The 22,890-nt window shown below is 22.1% G+C and overlaps 1 protein-coding gene across 1 annotated transcript; it reads right to left on the reverse strand.

Annotated features, from left to right (window-relative positions):
- Nucleotides 1-392: 392 nt before the first annotated feature.
- Nup98-96 (nuclear pore complex protein Nup98-96) lies at nt 393-21,679 on the reverse strand. The gene is made up of 23 exons (XM_011507468.1): nt 21,642-21,679; nt 21,345-21,563; nt 21,037-21,282; nt 20,043-20,255; nt 19,905-19,988; nt 19,532-19,827; nt 19,146-19,449; nt 18,151-18,316; nt 17,972-18,086; nt 16,924-17,064; nt 13,934-14,660; nt 11,766-12,236; nt 10,169-10,297; nt 9,770-10,111; nt 8,677-8,906; nt 8,348-8,591; nt 8,142-8,276; nt 6,180-6,456; nt 5,837-6,100; nt 5,461-5,772; nt 2,491-2,588; nt 684-930; nt 393-609 (listed from the first exon to the last, which is right to left on the reverse strand). The coding sequence occupies exons 1-23, from the start codon at nt 21,673-21,675 to the stop codon at nt 420-422; spliced, it is 5,484 nt and encodes a 1,827-aa protein (XP_011505770.1). The 5' UTR covers nt 21,676-21,679; the 3' UTR covers nt 393-419.
- Nucleotides 21,680-22,890: the final 1,211 nt, after the last annotated feature.

Consider the following 22,890-nt stretch of genomic DNA (forward strand, 5'->3'; position numbering starts at 1 on the left):
AATATAAATATTTATAGCTTATTGAAATTACTTCAATCCACTTTTGAGTCTTACATTATTTATCAAAGAATCATAAAAACATGTTACTATCACAAAATACAAGTCGCATATTTTATTCTGAAATATATTTAATCATATCATTTATTTTCATTATGACAAGAAAATTTTTATTTTAAGATTATATATTATAATAAATTGTATTAAACTACGTACTTAAAAATAAAAATTATTATATTTAAGGTTTATAGAAAACTATAAGCTTTAAGATGAATTAACTTTTTAAACAAATGACCATATACAATACTCTCTCTACAATTAATTTTTTATTACAATTATTTATTTTAATTTAGATTATTTTTCTTTAATTATGTCAAAATTGTATATGAAAATAAAATCTAAAAAAATTTATAATAACTTAATTATTGTATAATATTTCTAGCACAAATACTAATAAATGGTCGAAGTTCTTGTTGAACATAATCCTCTGGTAAAGGCAACTGAGAAATTAAATTAACAAAAAAATTACTAGTGTTATCTTCATTGGATTGCAATATTAATAAGCTCCTTGCTAACTGCAATGTTCGCTTTGCCATTTCAGCTTGACAAAGTCTATAAATAACAAGTTGTATTTATATAAAATAAGAAAATTATAATATAAAAATAAAATATTATTTAAATTATACCTGTGTTTTGTCGTGGGGCATGGAAATGCTGTTATTTTGGTACAGAGAGAAGTTAATTGTGGTTGTAATAATTCTAGTTTATAACCTATATCTGAAATATTTCCATTATTCAATAACTCTGTTACTTCGGTAGTTATTATTAAATAATCCAAAAGTAATTGACCTTGATGAGCCCACCCACTTATTGAATTGTAACAATTAGTATTTAGCAATAGGTTTAATAAAGATTGTAAATATTCGTGATTTTCTGTAACATGATTTTTTATGCTACTGTATAAAAAATGTATATAATAAAATTATACTTAATATTATAGATAGTACGCTAAACATTTTATTTAAAACAAATATTTAATATTGTTACATAACATTACATATTACATATTAAATATTTTACAATAATTTTCAATAAAAAGGGTCATATGCACTTAAAATATAGGTTCCGTTTTATTATTTTTCTTTCATTATTTGTAATCAAGCTCCTTTATTTTATCACTGTAGAATTTATAAATTCATCAATTTATTATATATAATATAAATATTTTTCAATACTGTTTCCTTCAAAGCTATATAATAGTATGATTATTATAAAATATTTTAACATAAATATAAAGAATGGATTGTATACAAAATACTTTTTTAAATAAAAATATCTGTAATTTTATATGTAAAATTTATACTATAGTCTTTTTTGTTTTCAGTGAATTCTTGTGAAATTCAGTGAATTGTAAATGAAAGTTATATAATATGTTAATTATATTAGTATTGTTTAGTTATAAGTTTCCACATTCATGCTATAATAATTAATTACTTATTACTATGAATATAATGAAAATAATAATGATATAATCTACTATAAATTTATATAATATTTTCAACTTTTTCATGAACGTGTTATTCATTCTAATATTTTTGACATAAATTCAAAGAATGACATAAAATTAAAAAAGGTTTAAGTTTAAGGTAATATTTATTTTCAGAAATTTAGAATTATAAAAGTATGACAATTTTTAAAAATTAAAGAAGTATAACGTGTGATACACAAAACCCATATACGAGATTTAAATAGATTTATTCATTATATATACAAAACTATTGCACCCAGTACATTTCACATGGATAAGTAATATATTGTTTACGTTTAATAAATTTTGGATTAACTCATTAGAGATAATTCTTATATATATATAATTTCAATTAATTTAATATAATATTAATTAAATAAGGGTCAATATTGAATGATAATTATAAGAAATTTTGAAGTTCTATGAAATATGCATCTTTTTTTCTATACCGAATTATTGAAATTAATTTTTTACATAATATTAAATTTTAATAACATTTTATATAATATGGCGTCTATTTCTCTATATATTTCTCAAGTATGATATTTGCATTGAAAACAATTTTTAAATTTTTAAACTTTTTAAAATTAGAACCATTTCTTATCTTATCATAAATATTTATATAAAATGATTATGTTATACTTTTTATATTTATTTTTTCAGAATTTTAGCACTCTAATTTATATAATTGTATTAATTGACACGATAATCATATGCTACATTCTCGTATACGTTTTATTGTATTGAACTACGATATATAGTGTATATGCATCATTATTATGGTATTGATTCAAAAAGTGAAAATAAATAAATAAAAAATGTTATTTTTAACTATTTCAGCACGTCCATATTTTTATGCGACTTTACTTTTATTTTTATTTATTAATAGTTTCAATCATTTTCTTAATGATAATAATATAAAATAACTATATTGAAGAAATTAATAATCAAGGAATAATATTTACCGTTAATGATAGCTTCAGTAGCTAGATGTTCCATAATAATTTCATGGGCTTTATTCCAATTCTGAGCATGAATAAAATACCACGCGGCTTCTCCATACCTGAAATAAAAATATATGATTTTATATATTACCAATTCTTCATCTTCTATAATAAAGAATAATTATTTAGTTATCGTGCGTATCTTTGCATGTAAAATATGTAATATATATAATATAATTATTATGTGTATCATTCCTTATTTTAATTCAAAATAGATAAAAACCAATTTTCAAAAAGAAATTTCAATTTTAATTATGATATACATGATGATGATATGATTTATTGCAATTGATTGACTGTCGTAATAATGTTATTATGTAATTTATACGTAATTCAATAAATGTTTTCTACATTTGACAAGCGCATATCCTTTTCATAAAATATTATTCTCACGATCTATTGAATTTTTGACAGACTACCCTTCTGATTTTTTTCTGCACGAGTCGCTTAGATTCAAATTCTCAAATTTTCTCATTTATTTATTCTACTTCTTAACGATAGAGTAACCATAATCTTCAATAAATTTTGTTTTTGATATTGATAGTAATGATGTAAGATTACTATGTATTCATTTTATTAGATGCACAAAATTTAAATCTATCTTACGCTTCATTATTTGCTGTATATAATATTATTTTGACTATCTAAAGCTCATTTAAATTAAATTATTATGTTTGGAAACTGACTTTTAATTTGGGTGAAATATAGAACTTCTTGTATGATTAGAAATAGTTTTATCCTTTTGCTTTTATATTTTATACGAAGTGATTTAGGAATTTTAATGAATATTTAACGAATTCAACATTTATTAATTATATTTTGTTCTTTTATATATCGAGCTTTTCTTATATATTCGTGAAGAATTGTATTGTTACACAACTTTTACCACACTTTCAACAATTTGTTTTTATAATACGGACTTTACTTTTGTATACTTATTTTATTATCAATTTTTCTACTTTGATTATTTCTATAATTTAGGTATTTAATTCTAACCAATAAAGTACTGAACTCAAGAAGGAATTTTATGAATTATTAGCTACTTCAAAATATTATCATTTGAGATTTTCTCAATTACTTTTTTTGAATTTACATATTATTTGAATCATGAATATATATATATATTTCCTATTATTTTAATATTGTAAGATTACGTCTATTATTATCGTGTATTGAATTTAGTAATTGAGCAGTTCTCTAATACATTATATACGAATAAATATTAATTTTTTATTTCTTTTTATCTTCATAAAGTTTCAAAATAAAATTAGATTCTTTTAATAATCTTATACGTTTTTGTTAGCTTTAATAGATAAATAAACTATTTTTTCTAAAGCATAAAGTGAATATAATAACTTTATTTTAATTATAGTATATATACTTATATATGTAACATATCTAATTTGTATTTTTGATCTCACTATAATATCATTAGCTAAGAAATTATTTGTTTCTTTATTACTGCAATCGTACTAATTACTAATTTATATCAAATAAGTTTAGATATATGTTACTTTTATACAATCTTATCAGCCTTTTCATTTTTCAATTTTTTCAATTTCCCAAATACATAATATAATATATATTCTAAAATATTGTCCAGGTATTTTACATTTTATAAAATTTTCTATTTTTACTCTTAATTTGAGATAAATCATTCATTCTTATATTAAAGATTATACTGAAATTAGATTAATGTTTTAGCTCAAATAATTGGTGTATTTATTAAATTAATATTGTTAGATACTTTTTAAAAAAGAGAAGATTGTATTATTAAAATAACCCTTATTCTCTTATTTTTTTAAATGAAAACATATAGATACACATGTTTTATTATTATGTCTTATACTTTGAATAAAAATATTGAAAAACTCATTTGTTTTACATAGTTTACAATTATTCTATAGCACGTAATCTATAACGAATATAAATTCAGAAACGAATTTTTATTAAAAATTACCATCTTTTTTCAATTTCGGTTTTGATATTATTCCTAAGATATTTTGTTGGTTGATTTGCTGCTCAAAATCAATATTTATTTTATTTTAAATGTTTTGAAGCAAGATAACAGATAAGATTATTATTTTTTATCTCATATTTTTTACATTAGTAACTATTTTTCCAATCATAATTTATAGTAAATAATAATCAATATTATCCATTGATTTCAGTTTTATACCATTTATATTATTTTTTCCACATAAATATATCATATTGTGTTTGTCATTAATCAAGTTTTTATAATAAAATTAGACTTATGTATATTTTCATCTTTTATAGAATTAAAAATTTGTCTTATTTTTCATTATAAATTTAATAATTTTTATGATCAATTTATAACAATTAATAAATAACAAGTTTTAATATTTTTTTGTATAAGTAATCAAATTTTTAAAAATTCTAATGAATTTTGAGTTATTCGTTAATTTTTTATTTTTTATTTTAATTTAAATTTCTACGTTTTTTTTAAATTGATATTTAATTAAATTGCAATTTTATAACTGATTTTCAGATTAATAAGATTATATAAATTTTTCATTTATAAATTGAAGTGATAATGAACTGAAAGTCAAGCAGCCCAGTAAAATAATTTTTAACATATATTAACCGATTTGACATACAACATAAGTATTCGTATCATTTTAAATATAAGAGATCCATAATAATTTAGTGAGATATAAAGTAAACATTTTTTTAAAACAGTGATTTATAATTTGAACATAATTGTCAAAAACAATCATTTATGAATATCTTACAATTAACTGTAATAAAGAACTGGATTAAACAAAATTATTATTACATATTTCGAAATATAAATTTTTTTTCAATTTTATGATCGAGTATTCTTTTAAAATTCTAACACGATATTTTCTATAATAATTTTCATTACAATTATATTATAATTAGTATTAAATATAATAATATATCCACCTCTTCATTGAGCAAGCTTTAATAGCTTTGGCATGATTTATCCACTTCAATGGTACTTTTAATTTTGTTTTTAAAAAAGTTTCGCGTTCAATATAGTCAGGCGTTTTTTCCAATTTTACATTACGGAGAAGTAAATCTATTACAGCTTTATATCTTACATCAGGATTTTTAAAATGTAAAACAACAAAAACAGCCCAATGCCAGAGATCAAATGTTTCTAATTGTGTTGCAAAATTAGCATGTATTAGATCAACAACGTGTTCAGATATATGCATATATCCTAATGCATTTAGTGATTGTAATAATAACCAACTAAAAAAACAAGTAACAAAAAATTATATATTATTCACAATAATTATTTATGAAATAAAGTTACCTTAATCTATAATCAAGGGGATCATGTGTATAAGTTTGAGGATTTAATATTGCTTCCAATGAATAATTTCCTGTACAATAAAGTTTCAATAAATGATAGCATAAATCATATATTTTTTTGCCATTGATATTTTCAGTTTTAAATTCATTCTCAAAATATTCGGGTCGAGGAGTTTTAGTATATTTCGTTGTTGGTGTTGCTAAAAATGAAGCTTCATAAAGATCTAAAACATCCGTGATAGAAGCTGTGGGATGAGAAATGTACCTAAAATTAAATTTATTGATTTTTAAAATTTATGCAATATATTTATGTAAAAAATAAATAACCTGAATTTATAACAAACCATAAATGAATTGCCATAGAACGTTTCCAATCCAAATTTTCACAAACATTAATGGTTTCATTATTACTACAAATAATAGGTATGCCAGCTACTAACATAAACAATTTCAATCGATGTGTTGTAAGATTTCTATCAACATTAGTATTTTGCCAAAGTTTTATTTGCTGTTTAATTAATTCACGTGTTGCTAGATTTCCACTTAATTGAGATAACAGAAGTGCAAGGCAATGATCACCTACTTTTAATGCTTCATTACAAGCTTCCTTTAATTTATTTGCTATTATAAATTAAAAAAAATATGTATATTATAGATAACAATGATATAGCATATTTTTGAATAATATTAATTAAAAGAAAAATGTTAATAAATGTTTACTAATATATATTTTGAACTATAAAAACAAGGAAATTTATTTAAGATATTATACATTTAGTCTTAGAGTTGATAAAAAACTGAATGAATATTTATATTGAGCAAGGAATTTGCAATTTTGCCAGTTATCCGTTAATCTTAAATATGTAAAATTAATTTAATATTTAACAGTTGCAATATTTCACAAACAATCTTAATAATTTAAAATTAAAATTAAGAGATCTTTAATGAGTACAACAAATATTCATTCATGGGATTTGAATGTTGTTAGACTATTCAACATTCACCCTAATGACACCACTGAAAAAAAATATTGAATGTTTGATGTGATTGTAAATAAAAATAAATATTTATAAATAATTTTTGTAAATAAATAATAATAATAATATTTATAAATAATATTTGTAAATAAATAAAATCATATTTGGTTTATTTTATATTTTCTATCGTAGTGAATTAAAATACCCCTACATATGTATATGAACTAAAGTATTAAAATTAGAATAAGAAAATATCGACTGCAGTACTTTTAGGGAATTATGGTAGGTATTTAATGAAAATGTCACAATATATAATTTATAAGAATTATAGATAATGATCCAGTTGTTAAGATGAAATTGATTCATCTGAGATTTGGTTAAATGCATATACATCAATGTTAGATCATGATAGATAAATGAATAATAGAATACCCAATTGCAAAGGTCTCAAATATTATATTATATTTAAACTTTAATGTTTATAAAATGTAATAACGCTTTTTATTTATTTACTGTATATAGTAATAAAATTATAAGAAAAAAATAATTAAAGAAAGATTTGAAAATATATTTTTCAATTTATAGTAATAGTTTCGTAAATTAATATTTTTTCAAATATAAGTATTTTTTATTATTCTTTAAATGTCTTAATTAAAAATATGTATTAAATTTTAAATTAACATATTACTACGTATAATGAGAATCGCATTTAGAAGTTTGTATTTTTTAGATTTTATGATTCAAATACATTCCGTATTCGAAACAAACGCAAATTGACAAACCTTTTTTTAAACCTTTTATATAATTTCAATGTCAAATAGATATATTTATAAATATAATAAATAGACTTATAGCTTTATCATATACTTACAAACTCTATCGTAATTATTATGCTTACCTACGTTCATAAAGTAGTATCAATAAAAAATAAGTATACAATTAAAAGATGCAACAATACCTGTGGTAAATAAGATAATAAAGCAATAACAAATAAAGTTGTAAGAGACACGTGTATTTAAGAAATTTAACAACTCCAGTAAATAAAGTATAAAATTAAAAAATAATACGTAATCGTAAGCATTTGTTGCAACTATATTTGAAAGAAAAATACGATTACTGGTTCTTTGTATAAATTCGAGAATGCAATAACATTAAAAATATTAAAATTATGTTTAAAAACAATAATTTGAATTTTATTTTTTAGCAATACCCTTAAATCAATTGTTTTAATTATAGTAAAAAGTAAAAAATTAATCAATGCATTATAAATAAATAATTAAAATGCACTGTATATAAATGTGGAATGTATAAAAATTATTATATACGTACCGCTTAGTAATGAAAAAATTATTTGATCATTTGTTTCCATTGTTGCCATTTCTCGTTGGACAATTTTTCCTGTTACAAGTTTTAACCATTCACTAAAAGCGTCTTTTCGTAACATTACTATTTCATGGCTATTATCTGTATCATTATGAAATTAAAAATTTTGATAACATTTAATATTTATAAAAAAATTAATGAAATAAACATACTGTCAAAATGGTGAGAATCTGTCAATTTGCCCCATAACGATTCACAGAGACACAACACATCACAAAAGTATCCTATTAATGAATCTGATTTTAAATGACTTGCAATATTTTGGGAAAGAGATTTATGAGCATTTAGAGCAAATGTACTTGATTCGCCTGTAGCTGCTGTTATGATTGGAATACCTTGAAATTCTTCAATATTTGAATATTGAAGTTGAATATCCAAGTGCCCTTCTATAGTTGCCTTTTGTTGTGATATAAAATAATTTTAAATTATATTAAAAGTATTATTCAGTATAGTTTGAAGCACAAAAGATAAAAATATGAACCTTAAACGCCTGAATATAATTATTTTCCAAATTACTACCTCCAAGTATTTGAAGGCGCTGTACAATAGTCGTTGACGTAAAATCATCAAATTGACGACCATTTATGTATGATCCTAACTGATCAACTGTATTATACAGACAAATTTTTGCAGCATGTTGTTGTGTACTTAATGATATTAACGTTAATTGCGGTCCCCAACTGGGTCTAAAAATATTACCCATTTGAATACCTGAAATACATTTTATGTACATTAGTCTTATAATCGATATTAACTTTAATTATAAATTCATTACAATTTGGCAAATATTTTATCGTTTAAATATTTTACAATGAAAAACGATAAAACTGTAATATTCATGTATTTACATGCACGTATGCACGCGTATGCATCATAATGAGATAAAATCATCACATTAATATTATTACATGCCTTAGGTAAAACAATAATAGTTTAATGCAGAAAAGACCGTTCTGATATCCAATAAAAACGAAAGAACAATTACATACAAATGACGAAATATGATCAAATATGTATTAGAAATTAATTCTTTTAATTATTTATATCAAATTTACATGCACTGCAATTACTAATTGCTATTCCTCGTTCCTTTGAGATGCAGTAAATATAAAACAAATTAATTAGTTAATTGGTGATCTTATATCTACAGTTAAACAAGGATTTTAATTTATAGAAACAAAATTCAGGATTTTACTTTAACTTCAGATAATTTAACATATTATTCTGACTTGATTAATGTATTATTCCCATATTATAATACTTTTTTGTAGATTTTGGGTACACCAATATTTATTTATACAAGAATTATAGTTTATAAGTAAATCAATATGTACAGAAATTAAAGTATATATTTTTTAAACTCTATAAAATTCTTTATTTTTAATAAACATAGGTTGGAGCATTTTTAAATAAGATTTATTGCACGGTAATAAAATGTTAAAATTAAATCTATTAAAAAATAGCCAATTTTTTTTGTGTTTTAGTTAATATTTATTTTAATATTCAGTTTGGAATTGGATATTTACAAGATATATATTATAAATATTCTGGTTATATCTGATTTAAAAACTTACCAATATCAGCTATACACTTAAATCGATTCTCGTTTTTTAAAAAACGATTGAAGGGTGTAATTCCCGGTCGATATTTTAAAACAGTAACTTTAGGACACACGTTAGGTATAACTAATAGCTTTTTGGATTTTATTTCTTCGTTCAAATTGTTTAAATCTCTATTTAATTCAAACTTTTTATTTATTAAGGATTTAGAATTTGAATGATTAAATGGCCGTGCTATTGATTGAAGAACGGAACAATTTATAGTATTTTCTTGAAATTCAATATCATTGTCATTGTTTCCAGTACTTTGTTTATTCTGTCCAATAAACCATTTCTTGTTTTCATGGTCAAGTTCATCTAAAAATTATAATAGTATTTAAACAAAAATATATACTAAATCATTTTTAAATTTACCTTCAACTAAGTCATCATGAACTAATTCAAAAAAACTGGCTTTCATTAATTGCAATTTATGACTCTCGGTACCCACAAGATGAGCATGTACTGTAGTAGGACTACAGAATGATTGTTTTTCGGAATCATCTAGAGAAAAATTAATAATTTATTTTATAAACTATAGAATTATAAAATACATGAAGTTTTATATTTTTATTTAAAAAATATATATAGTATTTATAACAATCTATTTTGGGTGTTCACTCGCAATAGAATTAAATTGAATAATTTTTATTAATAAATATTTTGAATCGCATTACACTTCAGCAAAAATTTAGGAGGCATTATATTTCTTTTATTTAAATGAATTTGGCTTTAATAATTTACAATATAAGATACCATTTATATTTCTATTTCAAACAGTAATCATGATTATGTTATAATTCTCAAAAATAATCTTTTTTATCAATTAGCGGATGTGGTTGGCTTAGTAAAACTCCAAAAATTATTTTGGTACTGAGTATTCAGCTAGTTTTCATCCAATTATTGACTGCAGCATAATGCGAGTAAGTTAATAATGGTATTAGATAGAATAATAAGGGGTGAACATATAAAATAGAAGTTATTAAGTAATTTTATTGTTCTTATTTTTTACGGTATCAGTCAGTTTTGGTTAGTTTATGCTTGTCACTGTCATGTAGCGAGACGATTTGGAGTTTAGTTATCTATTCAACCTTACTTGTGAAGCATGTCTACAACGTGATTTTATATCATGCGTGTAATGCTTTTCAACGTTACATTCTGTTTAATGTACAAATACATAGGCTTTAGTTTTGGGTTTCTTAATTTTGATCATATTTGGAAATTATTTTAAATAATTTCTGAGAAATTTTAATGCAATTTTCATTATATAAAATAACATCATATCGAGGCTATACTGTAATTTCTCAATTTGACACTATTGGTATAAGAAACAATTTTCTACATATTTAATAATATTCTTATATGTTGGTTTTTCAGGATAATCGTTTCAATATTATCTCTTAATATGATGGGGCTTTTGCTTTAATATTTTTTGTACACAAAATACTTTCGTTTCAACTATTTAATTTTAAATATTGATTTAAATAAAATTTATGAACTGCTACTGATTAATTAATGAAATTATCGTTTATATCGTTAAGGAATAAAAGTGAGTTAATGCAGATAAAAAAGGAAAATTATTTATTACAGATAAAATACATGTTTTTCATTTTGTAACATTTCCACGGTATTATAATGATAGAGAAAATATATTATACACTATAGTCTGAAATTGAAAGAATAGTAATAACTAGGTTATAGGTTTTAGATTTAAGATAGATTTAAGATTCTCATGCAGTATACTAGATGCACATTATCGATCATTATATATTTTATTAATGATTATTTTTCTTGTCTAAACATGAATTCTACCATACAGGACACAATTGACATCTTTTACAATAATTCTCTTAATTGTCTCTTCTTTCTATACAATCACTACATTTTTATTATAAATAATATAAATTTTAAAGAAAAAATAACATTGCTTATTAAATGTTATATAGTTATATTACTAAATATATCAACTTACCATTAGACTGTCGTAGCATAAAATTACATGAAATAATTTCATTATCTAAATTTTGTACATCTGATTCTACATATTGAATATTTTCAGTAGTATTTTTGCCACATAATTTATCATTACTTTTATAATCATTTTTTATTTTCTTTAAATCCGGATTCATTTCAAGAGTAGGTTCATCATCGTCAGAATCGCTTAAACCATATTTAGAAAAATGATCTACTTTGAAAACCCATGAACCTGTTTCAGGTCTATATTCTAAAAATCTTGTATCATGCTTAGCAGAAACCCTTCTTAATTTTCCTTCATAATCCATTTCAATTAAACGTTTTGGATCAGTAATAGGTTCGTGACAAGATTTATCATGAGGCCAAACACGATCCAATGTTACTTGAGCCTTTCGGTTCAATCCTTGTCCAATAGGAGGTTTCACATTATCATCTGGGTAAATTATAACTTCTTTATGCCTGAAGTGAACTAAAATATTTATTTTTTTAATGAAATTTTTTAAATTTTAATTTAAAAGTTAATATTCATAATATATAAATAATTTTAATTAAGTTAAATAATTACATTTATTTCCTATATATTAATATAATAATACATTTATTTTCAATTATGTAATAATTTATATAAGTTAATTATACAGGCGTGGGGAATTATTATTAATTATTTTTCATAAGTATATGTTTTATTTATTATAAATTAAGAATAATTCAGAAAATAATAAAATCTTAATTAACTCGTACTTTCATTTTTATACATGTTTTTCTATTTAACTCTTCCATCCTTCTATTTCATACGAAATTCTTTGTTTTTTAGTCCAACTTTCATATCGCTATCTATATCAAATTTTTGCGTAGTATTTTAATATGTATCGAATATTATAATAATAGATCATTCAACCAATGTAAGTCTACATATTTTACTGTTAATTATATACATTAATTAGAGATTTTTAGTATAGAAATATGTACAAAGTATAATTAAAATACGTCGCCGTTAATAAGGAATTATGACAAAATGGGGATTAAATAATTGAAGTTAAACGTATTCTGGAGTATATAGTATCAATGCTATTATTATCGTATGAAATTATCACCTTTGTAGTACAATCTGCCATAAAAATGTAGCTATTTTTTCAAGAAAGGGTACACTCGCGTTAAGTAGTAGATGATAAAAGATGAAGCAACATCAAATTATGTACAATCAAGGTTTGTATAAATTATAGTTATATTATCGTAGTTCCATAGCTAAGTTCTAAATTCTTAGAAATATGGATTTTTATTTTACTATTTCAATATAATGACGATTTAATTTGATTTAAGTTACATTTTTTAAATTGATTTATTATTATTAATTCAGATTATATGAATATTTATGAAACCATTATGAAAATACTATTTCTATATGATTTTTTTTTATTTATATTATTATTTGATTATTGAAAGACGCATATTGAGCAATTTTTTTTTTTATATAAAATAATATTAAAAAATATTTCTGAAATATTGTATAATTCATTAAATTAAATTACATATAAAACTAAATTAGTAATACTGATAGAAATTGTTTAGTTACATCATACAGCTCTTTGCCATATTAACTAAATATATAATTATTAATTATTGAATTCGTGTTAATTATTTTCATGTAACATAATATATATTAAAAGACAATTCAGTTTTCAAATAAGCTATAATAAAATAGTAACAATATCAATTATACGATTGTATTTACTATTATCGTATTAAAATCGTTTATTAAGTCAGTTTGAATATTATTATGATGTACTAATTCATAAACGAATGATAATAATTTTTACAGAATTATTTACATTACATAAGAAATTTAGTTAAAAAATAAATATTTAGAAATATTTATATTTGAAAATATGATTAGGAAACAAGTTTACTATCAATAATGTTAGACAGAAAAATTCTTTAAAAATGCATTCTTAAATATACTGATTGATTGTAATTTGATAAATTTATTTCTTGAAATCAATGTACTTCTAATATGTATAAAAAGACTAAGTTTATAATTGAAACTCTGAAAGTTATTCAATATCAATATGTATTCATATTCTAAAAATATTTAAATATATATTATTTAAACAATAGCTATTGGTTAAAAGCGTGAAATTTTAACGTAAATATTGTTTTATGCCTTACCTATTTCGTCTAAGTTTAATCCATAAATATCAAAAGAATCTGGAAAATAAACATTACCGTAGCCTTTACGACCAATTGTAAAATGAGGTACAATACAAGTTTTATCATTAGCATATTTGTATAAGATATCGAGAGATGGAATTGTGTAATATCCATAACGTTGAAGTTTTATGTTAGCTTTATTCGTTGACTCATCTAGCTGTATCAAGTTTGATATTTCATCAGTTTCAGATGCTTGACTTTCATAAATGCTTGAATCATGACTACTTTTATCTGTAGCAGTATTAAATTCTGCTATCCCTGTTATTGGTAAATTATTTAGTATATTTGATTCATTTTCAGATCTTATTGCTGATCGTAGTTCTGTAACTGTATTTTCCAATTCTATTGCTGCTGTTGGTAATTCAGATGTAGATGAATATCCAGTTAGTTGATCAGAGAATTCTTCATCGATAATTTTGGATTTTCGCGGAAAACTAGTTTTTAACCAAGAATTAGAAGATCGTCGATCACTTGGAAGTCTATTAGTTTCTTCAATTTTATTTTCTTTATCAGTTTGTTGATTAACAGGAGCTAAATTATTTTTACAATCAGTTTTCGAACTTTTATCAGATTGATCAATTAACGTGTTTAATTTTGGCCTCAACACTAAACGCTTTGTATTTGGTCGAGGTTGAAATGCCTCTAATAATGGATCTTCATCCTCAAGTCCATCGAAAACAGATTTCTGAAAAGAAGATTTATTTAAATAACGACCTTAATTATGGCATGTTTTAGACTATTATTTTTTATTAACACTATATAGAACATATGTATAGTTTATGCCTTGTACGAACTTTGCGATAGTACTAATGTAAGAAAATGTTTGCACGATCATTTACGATACATATGATTTAAAGTACTTAAACAAAGTCAACTAAAATACGTCTTTCGTCAGTATATATAAAAAAGACAAAATATTTTTTGTCATCGAATAATATAACACTATTTATTTGTATACTGCAGTACGAGCTATATTTAATTGGATTTTGTGAGAGAATTAAAGAAATAATTTAACTTACCATCAAAGCATAATAGCAATTTTACATATCTTAACACAATTAATAAATATTTAGGAATCAATTCAAATAGTTAATTACCAACTAATAAATTAACGATTTATTTATTTTTATAGCGATTTGATGATTGAGAAGACCAATTTAGCATGGAATATATATTTACTCGAAATTCTCACGCTGTAATAAGTAATGACAGAAAAACAAAATATGAAATGTAACTTATTTAATTAGTAAATAATTGTTTAAAAATTCAATTGTTGTCAATTGGTTCCCAGAAAATACAATTGAGGAACATGCTGATATTAGATAATCAAAGGATACATATTTAAATAAAAATTTATCTTTGCTTTATTTGTAAAAAATTAATTTTAGATATAAAATTTAATTTGAACGAAATTGTTTGATATATATATATCTTAAATACTGATTTTCACTGCTCCTACTTTCATTTCAAATCTACGATTGTCGATATGATTTTGTTCAAACCATATGAATGATCATATACAAATTGGTCGACTTAAACACAAATAATTTAATTGATACAACGATATTCTATAGAAAATATAAAACATTTTATATAACCTATTTTATGATATTTTTAATTAATCATAAATCGAAAAATTAATACTATTATATTTTATTTAAAATTAAAGTAATTACATTCATACAGTGATCTAGTCAATTCTAGTGATAAATTTTGTTCTTTCAGAAGTTAATCATGAGATAATATTAAAATATGTGATTCCGGAACTAATCAAAACCAATCTTTAATGCTCAGAGATAAATTCGCTAGAAATTATTTTTTAAGTTAATTTTTAATAAATATTTAATTACAAGCAATTTTCTGATCAATCTTTTTTTTGGGACTTCAATTGATATATTAATACAATTTTTATTGATTCCTTTTAAAAGTAAATTATTAAATAAATATACTATGATTTTAAAAATTTATGGAAAAATTTATTTATTGGCTAAATAAAATACTCTGTTAATATTTGTTAATTTTATTTTGTAAAACATTTACTATATGGTTTTTGTTTTGTTAAGTTTCGTCAAAAATTAAAATGATTTTAATCTAAAGTCATTAACAAATTATTTTATGTAATATAAATTTTAATTTTTATATTTTCATTAAATCCAATTTATTAATTTATTTATTTTATTCTAATTACTTAATGTATAATATGAACTAAATTTAAATCATATGGTTAACATTTTTTTTGTATGTATTTCATTACAAAATTCAATTTTGTCCATTAAATATTTTAATTAAGATTGATTTTTGTATAATATAACGATACCCTTCATAGCCAATATAGTTATGTACTGTATATTCTAGTGTTGTTACATTTATAATAATGTAGCAAATATTATATTATAGTACAAAATAGTAATTTATTTGTTAAGTAAAATATATCCTGATGATGATAAAAGCAGTATAAACTGTTTAATACCAATTCTTATGGGATTTATACTTACAGAAATTATTTTCATATAATATAAAAATATCTAAAAGTTCTTTAGTAGTTAATTATCATTATTCTTGGAACTAACCAGATGAATAAACTATACACGAAATTTGACGATTTGAAAATTTCAACGGTTTATAGGATTTGTGTAAATTTTTTTATGTGCCATAATTAATTTTATTAAATTTATTAAGGTTATTTAATAGAATAATATGAATTTGTACATAATAATTATTTAGAAATTGGATTCATTATTTTATTATATTTGAAATATTTTAAAAATATTACAATTAAATGTGTTAAGAATGAAAAGTAACTATATTAACTTATTTAAAATATATAATCATATAGTATATCATATAGTACTAGATATTCTATCTAGACAAATGTTAATAAAGAAATGTATAATATTCTATTAAATTATTTTTATTTATTCTTAATTGAAATTATTAAAGAAATATACCTTTGACAAAGGAACACATGTAACAAGTTTAGGTTTCAATTTTGTAGCATTGTTATTTGTTATTATCTTGTAATGTGGATTGTTTAAGGCTTTAGTCACAGTATTTGATGGTTTTAAAAACTGCTCACTTTTTCCTGATGCCTGGAAGATGAAAATATAATGCCATATGTAATATTATAAATTTATAATAAATATAATAAATAAGATATAATATAATAAATATGATTATATTATTTTATAGTATACAGTAAAAATAGGCTTAGCTATGCTTTTTGTGGCATCAACTATATGGGATATGCTTTATAATACATATTAATTATTAAATGAGAACTTAGAATATTTTATATTCATAATATTTATATTATTGTATAAAAATGATAATTTATATCTATACCAAATGCTTTTAGTTGTACATTTACGATAATTGCCTAATAATGCAAATATCTTAATGTTGATAACTTGTATCTCTAATATTAGAAAAAATATCAATAGCAACTATGTTTGCTATTTAAATGATAAATTATTTATTATTCAATTAAAAAATGCCTTTATAAGGCATTAATTTACACAAATATAAATAAATTTTAATTCAATTTAATAAAATATAAACAAAATATTATAATTACAGTTACTTCATGTTGTTATAAAAACATTTATCCTTTAAATTAATTAATGCAAAAAAAATATATTGTACACACTATTAAGCTTAAATAAATGAATAAATAGAAATTTAATATTTCAAACGTTAATATTTGTTTAAACAAATTTATTAACTATCATTTAAATTGTTAGATTATTCGTTTTTACTTATATTAATTTTTGCTTTTTATAACTTATATTATTTTAATATCTAGTATATTATAAAAAAGAAACTTTGTTGAAATTTGAATTATTTTTAATTTAAGTAGCTTGATTAATGCTTTTATGTATTATTATATACAAAGTTTTATATAATTCATACATTGCTTGATTATATAAAGTATATTTGTAAAAATTGAAAATTCTTTACAAAAAATAAACAAAATAGAAAATTATTTTGTATACATACAGGTAACAGATTTTTTAATAAAGGCGAATCTCCAAATGGTGCTGAAACCAATGCTAAAATTTGTTGGTGAACAGGTACTGGACCAGTGTTATGGTGAACATTATTAATGCACATTCTATTAAAATAATTCAATGTAAGATATCTCAAATTAAATATGATTATTTTATCAAAGTTCTCACCCAGGTGCAAATAAATTTGTACCAAGTCCTGAAACTGTGCTACCAGCAGATCCAAAGTTTTGTAAGGATCCAAAGGTTCCTGTAGTATTAAAACTTGTAGTAGTACCAGCATTACCAAAAAGATTGGGTTTAGTTGAAGTATTAAACAATGAAGTTCCAGAAGAGCCTAAGATCAAAGGTTTTTCTTAATTAAAGGTTGGGTATTTGTTAAAACATTTAATTGAATTCATAGTAAGCAATAAAACTTTTATTAATCAATATTGATAAATAAGTCTTCATAATTATAAGAACTTTAAATATAAAGTTAATTTTACATTTATATTTAAAAGTAACTTACTAATTCTGTCATTAATCTAATAAAATGTCTTTTAAAAAATGTATTATTCTATTTCTTTTATTTTTTAATTTATTAATTTTACTTCTTACATTTTACATTTGATTTTAATATAAAAAAACTGTTTATTAATTACAAGTAAATATTCAAGAAATGAAAGTTGAATTATATGGCATGAATGGCACAGTAGAAATAGAGAAAGTGAAAAAAGAAGAAAAATAAAGAGTAGAAAACTGCAGTACTAGGTTTAAGATCAATAACAAAAATTAAATAAAATCCACTGATTAAGTTTCTTAAATAAAAAATATTTATTGTATGTAAATTAAAAATCTTGTTCAACATCTTTAATTTCTTTTATCTATTTACCAGTGTACAGTAGACTCCTGAATTTTTTATTAAGCTAAAATTTTACTTAGTGCATATGAGTAGATATTTGTGAAATTTATTCTCAACTTCGAGCTTTAAATTCAACAATATGTTAAACTTATTGTAATAATTATTATAAAAATTATTTGATTTGAAGAAAATAGAAATTTTAAGTTTGACATGTTAAAATATTCGTAATTACAAAATTCAAAAGTAAATAAAAAATTAATAAACTAGTTTATTGTTCAAAAATATAAATAATATAATGGGAATACAAATTAAAAATCATATTTACCTAATCCTGTAGAAGCAATGCTCGAAGCGTTACCGAAAGTAAAACCGGCTGATTGCCCTGCAGGCTTAAAAGAATTAGTAAAAAGTGATGGATTTGAGTTTGATACAGATCCAAACCCTGTATTTCCACCCTGTAGTGGAGAAGTTACTGTGCCACCAAAAGCTGTTCCAAAGCCAGTTCCAATTGGTTTTGTGCCAAATAAGTTGGTAGTGTTTGTTGTTGATGATTGACCAAATGCAAAATTTGATGAAGTTGATAACGGCATATTAAAAGCAGGTTTATTTTGAGCGTATAATCCTATACTCTAAAAATAAAGAATTTTAATACATTTTCAATAGTTAATTTATATACAGATAATATAAGCTAATTTAATTTGAGTTACATACTTGATTTGGTTGACCAGAGCTAAAAGTTGTGCCAAATCCAGTATTCTGAGTATTTATATTTCCAAAGGCACTTCCTGGTGTGGAGGTTGTATTATTAGCTGCAAACAAAGGTGTTGCTGCTGTAGCTCCAAATGGCTTAGATTGAGCATTAAAGAGACTTGAAGACGTTGTTGAATTAAAGGCAAAAGCACTTGAAGTAGTAGAAGGAACACCAAAACTTGCTATAGGTTTAGAAAATAGTCCAGTATTACCGGATTGATTTGCATTACCAAATCCACCTGTTATTGCTCCAAATCCTAAAAATGAATAGATTTTTCATTTAAAATTCATGGACTTGAATTATATCGTTTGATTATACAAAATATAATATAACCAGAGTTTGCAATATTACTATTAGATCCGACATTGCCAAATGGAGATCCCTGTGTAGCTGTACCAAATATTGTATGAGATTGTCCTAAAATAGAAATAAAATAGAATATGATGATGACTATAATAAAAATTTATTTACCTTGTGTGACACCTTTGCGTCCAGCCGTATAATCTTCTAAACGTAATTCTTCCAAAGATTTTGATTCATATTCATTCATGCATGTTATACAGTGATGTCGTGTAGAGATAGTTTGCGTTACTCCATTTTTAACCATTGTATCAGTACCAGTGACAGGGCTAAACTTGACTAATGTTCCAGAAATTCCAGTAACATTATTTGCAGTACCAAATCCTACAAAATATATTACAAATATACATGACAAAATATAATAAAAAATATAGAGGAAAATAAAACAGTCAGTAAATATTTTACAATATAATATATATTATGTAGATATCCAGTTATTTTTAAAATTTTATGTTTATTAAGACATTCTCAAATGTCTTAATATTATAAATTATGAGTTTTATTTGCAATAAATGCATAATATAGGTATGTTTTAAAATTTTATTTTCATTTGAATTCCACAGCAGAAACTCTTCAGAATAGTTAACTTATACTTAAATACATTCTATAACTTCTATTCAATTTAATCTGTAAGTTTAAAACTAGTTGCTGAGCAACATTATAAATTTCATTATTCCTATTTTCATATGTAATACCATTTATATGCAAGCTGAAAAAAAGTTATTTTACAGAAATTACTTTTGATTTCAATTACCTTTTGTCAAAATATTATTTTGTGTGAGAACTATTTACAAAATTATGATGTGTTTAGAATTATAATGAGTTTGAATTTGAATTATTTTACTAAAAGAACTGTAACACGATAACACGATATTTAATAAATTCTGTCCTTTTTTTCATAAAAATTATTCATACCTATAAAAACACATATGTATTTGTGAATAAAACTAAGAGTAGCCTTAGTAGATTGAAAAAACAAATGTATTATAATTTTTTATAATTATATAATATTGATTATCCACAAATTATATTTTGTTCCCAAAATTTAATTTTTGTATTATAATAGTTAAAGGTAATAAATAACATTATTAAAATATTATTAAACCTGAAGTTGTTCCAAAAAGTCCTGTATTTCCAGAGGCTGTTGTTTGGCCAAAGGGTGTAGTTTGCTGTGTTACTTGTTGTTGTGGTTGACCAAAAAGACTAGTTCCAGTTGCTTGTCCAAATCCAAATGTTGCAGGTTTATTAGTCTGACCAAAAGCTGGTGTTGAATTACTAGTTCCAAAAAGATTTGTGTTTGCATTTTGTTGTGCTCCAAATAATGTAGAGTTTGTATTTGTCCCACCAAACCCTAAAATTATAATATTTTTTATAAACTGAAATACAAACTATATAATGATTATAGATTATTACCTCCAAATGAAGACTGTGTTGCAGTACTTGCTCCAAAAGTTGGAGTAGTAGTTGTATTTCCAAATAAATTACCAGAAGTCGAACCTGCTGGTTTTGAACTAAAGAGAGATGTGTTACTTCCAAAAACTGGTGGGGCACTAGTTCCAAAACTTGTAGTTGCAATAGTTTTACCAAAAGCTGATTGTCCAAATGGACTATTTTGTGCAGATGCATTGAATCCTATACAAACAAAGAAAGAATTACATTAATTTATATAAAATTTTAAAACAAAATTTGTTCAAATAATAATTAAATTACCAAAAGAAGGATTTCCTGGTTGACCAAACATCATGCAAAATTATACACTAGTTGAATATACAATTAAAATTTTACAATTCCAATCTGAAATCAAATAATAATTATTCACATTTTCTATTAGTAATTAAGTACTTTACATGTTGAAATAATGTACAAAATTTTGTCTGTTATTAGTACTTTTTAAGAAATATAAATTAATAATAATTAAATTATTATAATTAATTAAATTGATTCCCAAAAGAAAAATAATATTTTTATTAAATTTCATTATATATATCATATATAACTAAATTTTAATACATTATAAAAATACATGTAAAAATAAGGAATAAGAATAATCAAAGAATATAATAAAGTTTTAATGGATTTGTATTACATTTAAGGTAAACTATTTATGTCCATGGCAATCCAACATATAAATTTTGTGTCCAATTTTTATGACTCTGATTGGTAACATTTTTCATAACAATTTTGAGTAATTTATTGTCAAATAATGAATTATTAATTTATAATAATAAAGATATAAACTTAAATTATTAAATATTTAATTGTATACTATTTTATTAATTGAAATATCAAATTTAAAACCAAATTTAAATCGTTTAAAATCAATTTTTTTGAAAGCTTTAAATATTTAATTGTAAGAATTTAATAATTGTTTGATTTCGTAAATATAAATCATAAATGTGTGGACATGCAAGATTTTATAAATAAGAATATAAATATTATCTTAAGTATTTAATACTTTACTTTCATATCTTGACATATAATGGTACTATTAATGTTATATGTATAAAATATACAATTTTAATAATTTCAATAAAATGATTATTAAAAAAGTTAAAAGAAATGTATTTCAATAAAAAATTAATATTATTTATATTATCAATTATAAGTATTATGATATTATAAATATTAATTGAAGAATAAAAACAAAATTGTGTATATAGTTTATAAATACGACAAAATAAATATGTAATTATAAATTATATAATCCGATTCCACAATAAGCTTAAATTATAAATTATGAAAAATTATAAGCTGAAATATAAAATTTTATTTTTATCATATCATAGCCTCAAATTAATATGTATATATAAATTTTCTAAAAACTTTTAAGTTCGTATTAATTAAACATATAAATAAAAACTAATTTTTTTGTTTTTATTTGAGAAATTAATAGTATATTTGTACTTATTTTAATTTTAAAACTGCAATATAAGTTTACATATTTATTTGCTTCTGTAAA

This window comes from Ceratosolen solmsi, unplaced genomic scaffold (genome assembly GCF_000503995.2).
Source record: "Ceratosolen solmsi marchali unplaced genomic scaffold, CerSol_1.0 scaffold6, whole genome shotgun sequence".
Classification (NCBI taxonomy): domain Eukaryota; kingdom Metazoa; phylum Arthropoda; class Insecta; order Hymenoptera; family Agaonidae; genus Ceratosolen; species Ceratosolen solmsi.

Excerpts from the sequence above, each read along its gene's own strand:
- Nup98-96 (XM_011507468.1), bottom strand. The coding sequence starts at position 21,675 with ATGATGTTTGGTCAACCAGGAAATCCTTCTTTTG. Across the intron at positions 19,989-20,042 it reads ACGCAAAGGTGTCACACAAG|GACAATCTCATACAATATTT; the intron begins GTAAATAAATTT and ends TTTCTATTTTAG. Across the intron at positions 18,317-19,145 it reads CATTGCTTCTACAGGATTAG|GCTCTTCTGGAACTTCATTG; the intron begins GTAAATATGATT and ends CTTTGATCTTAG.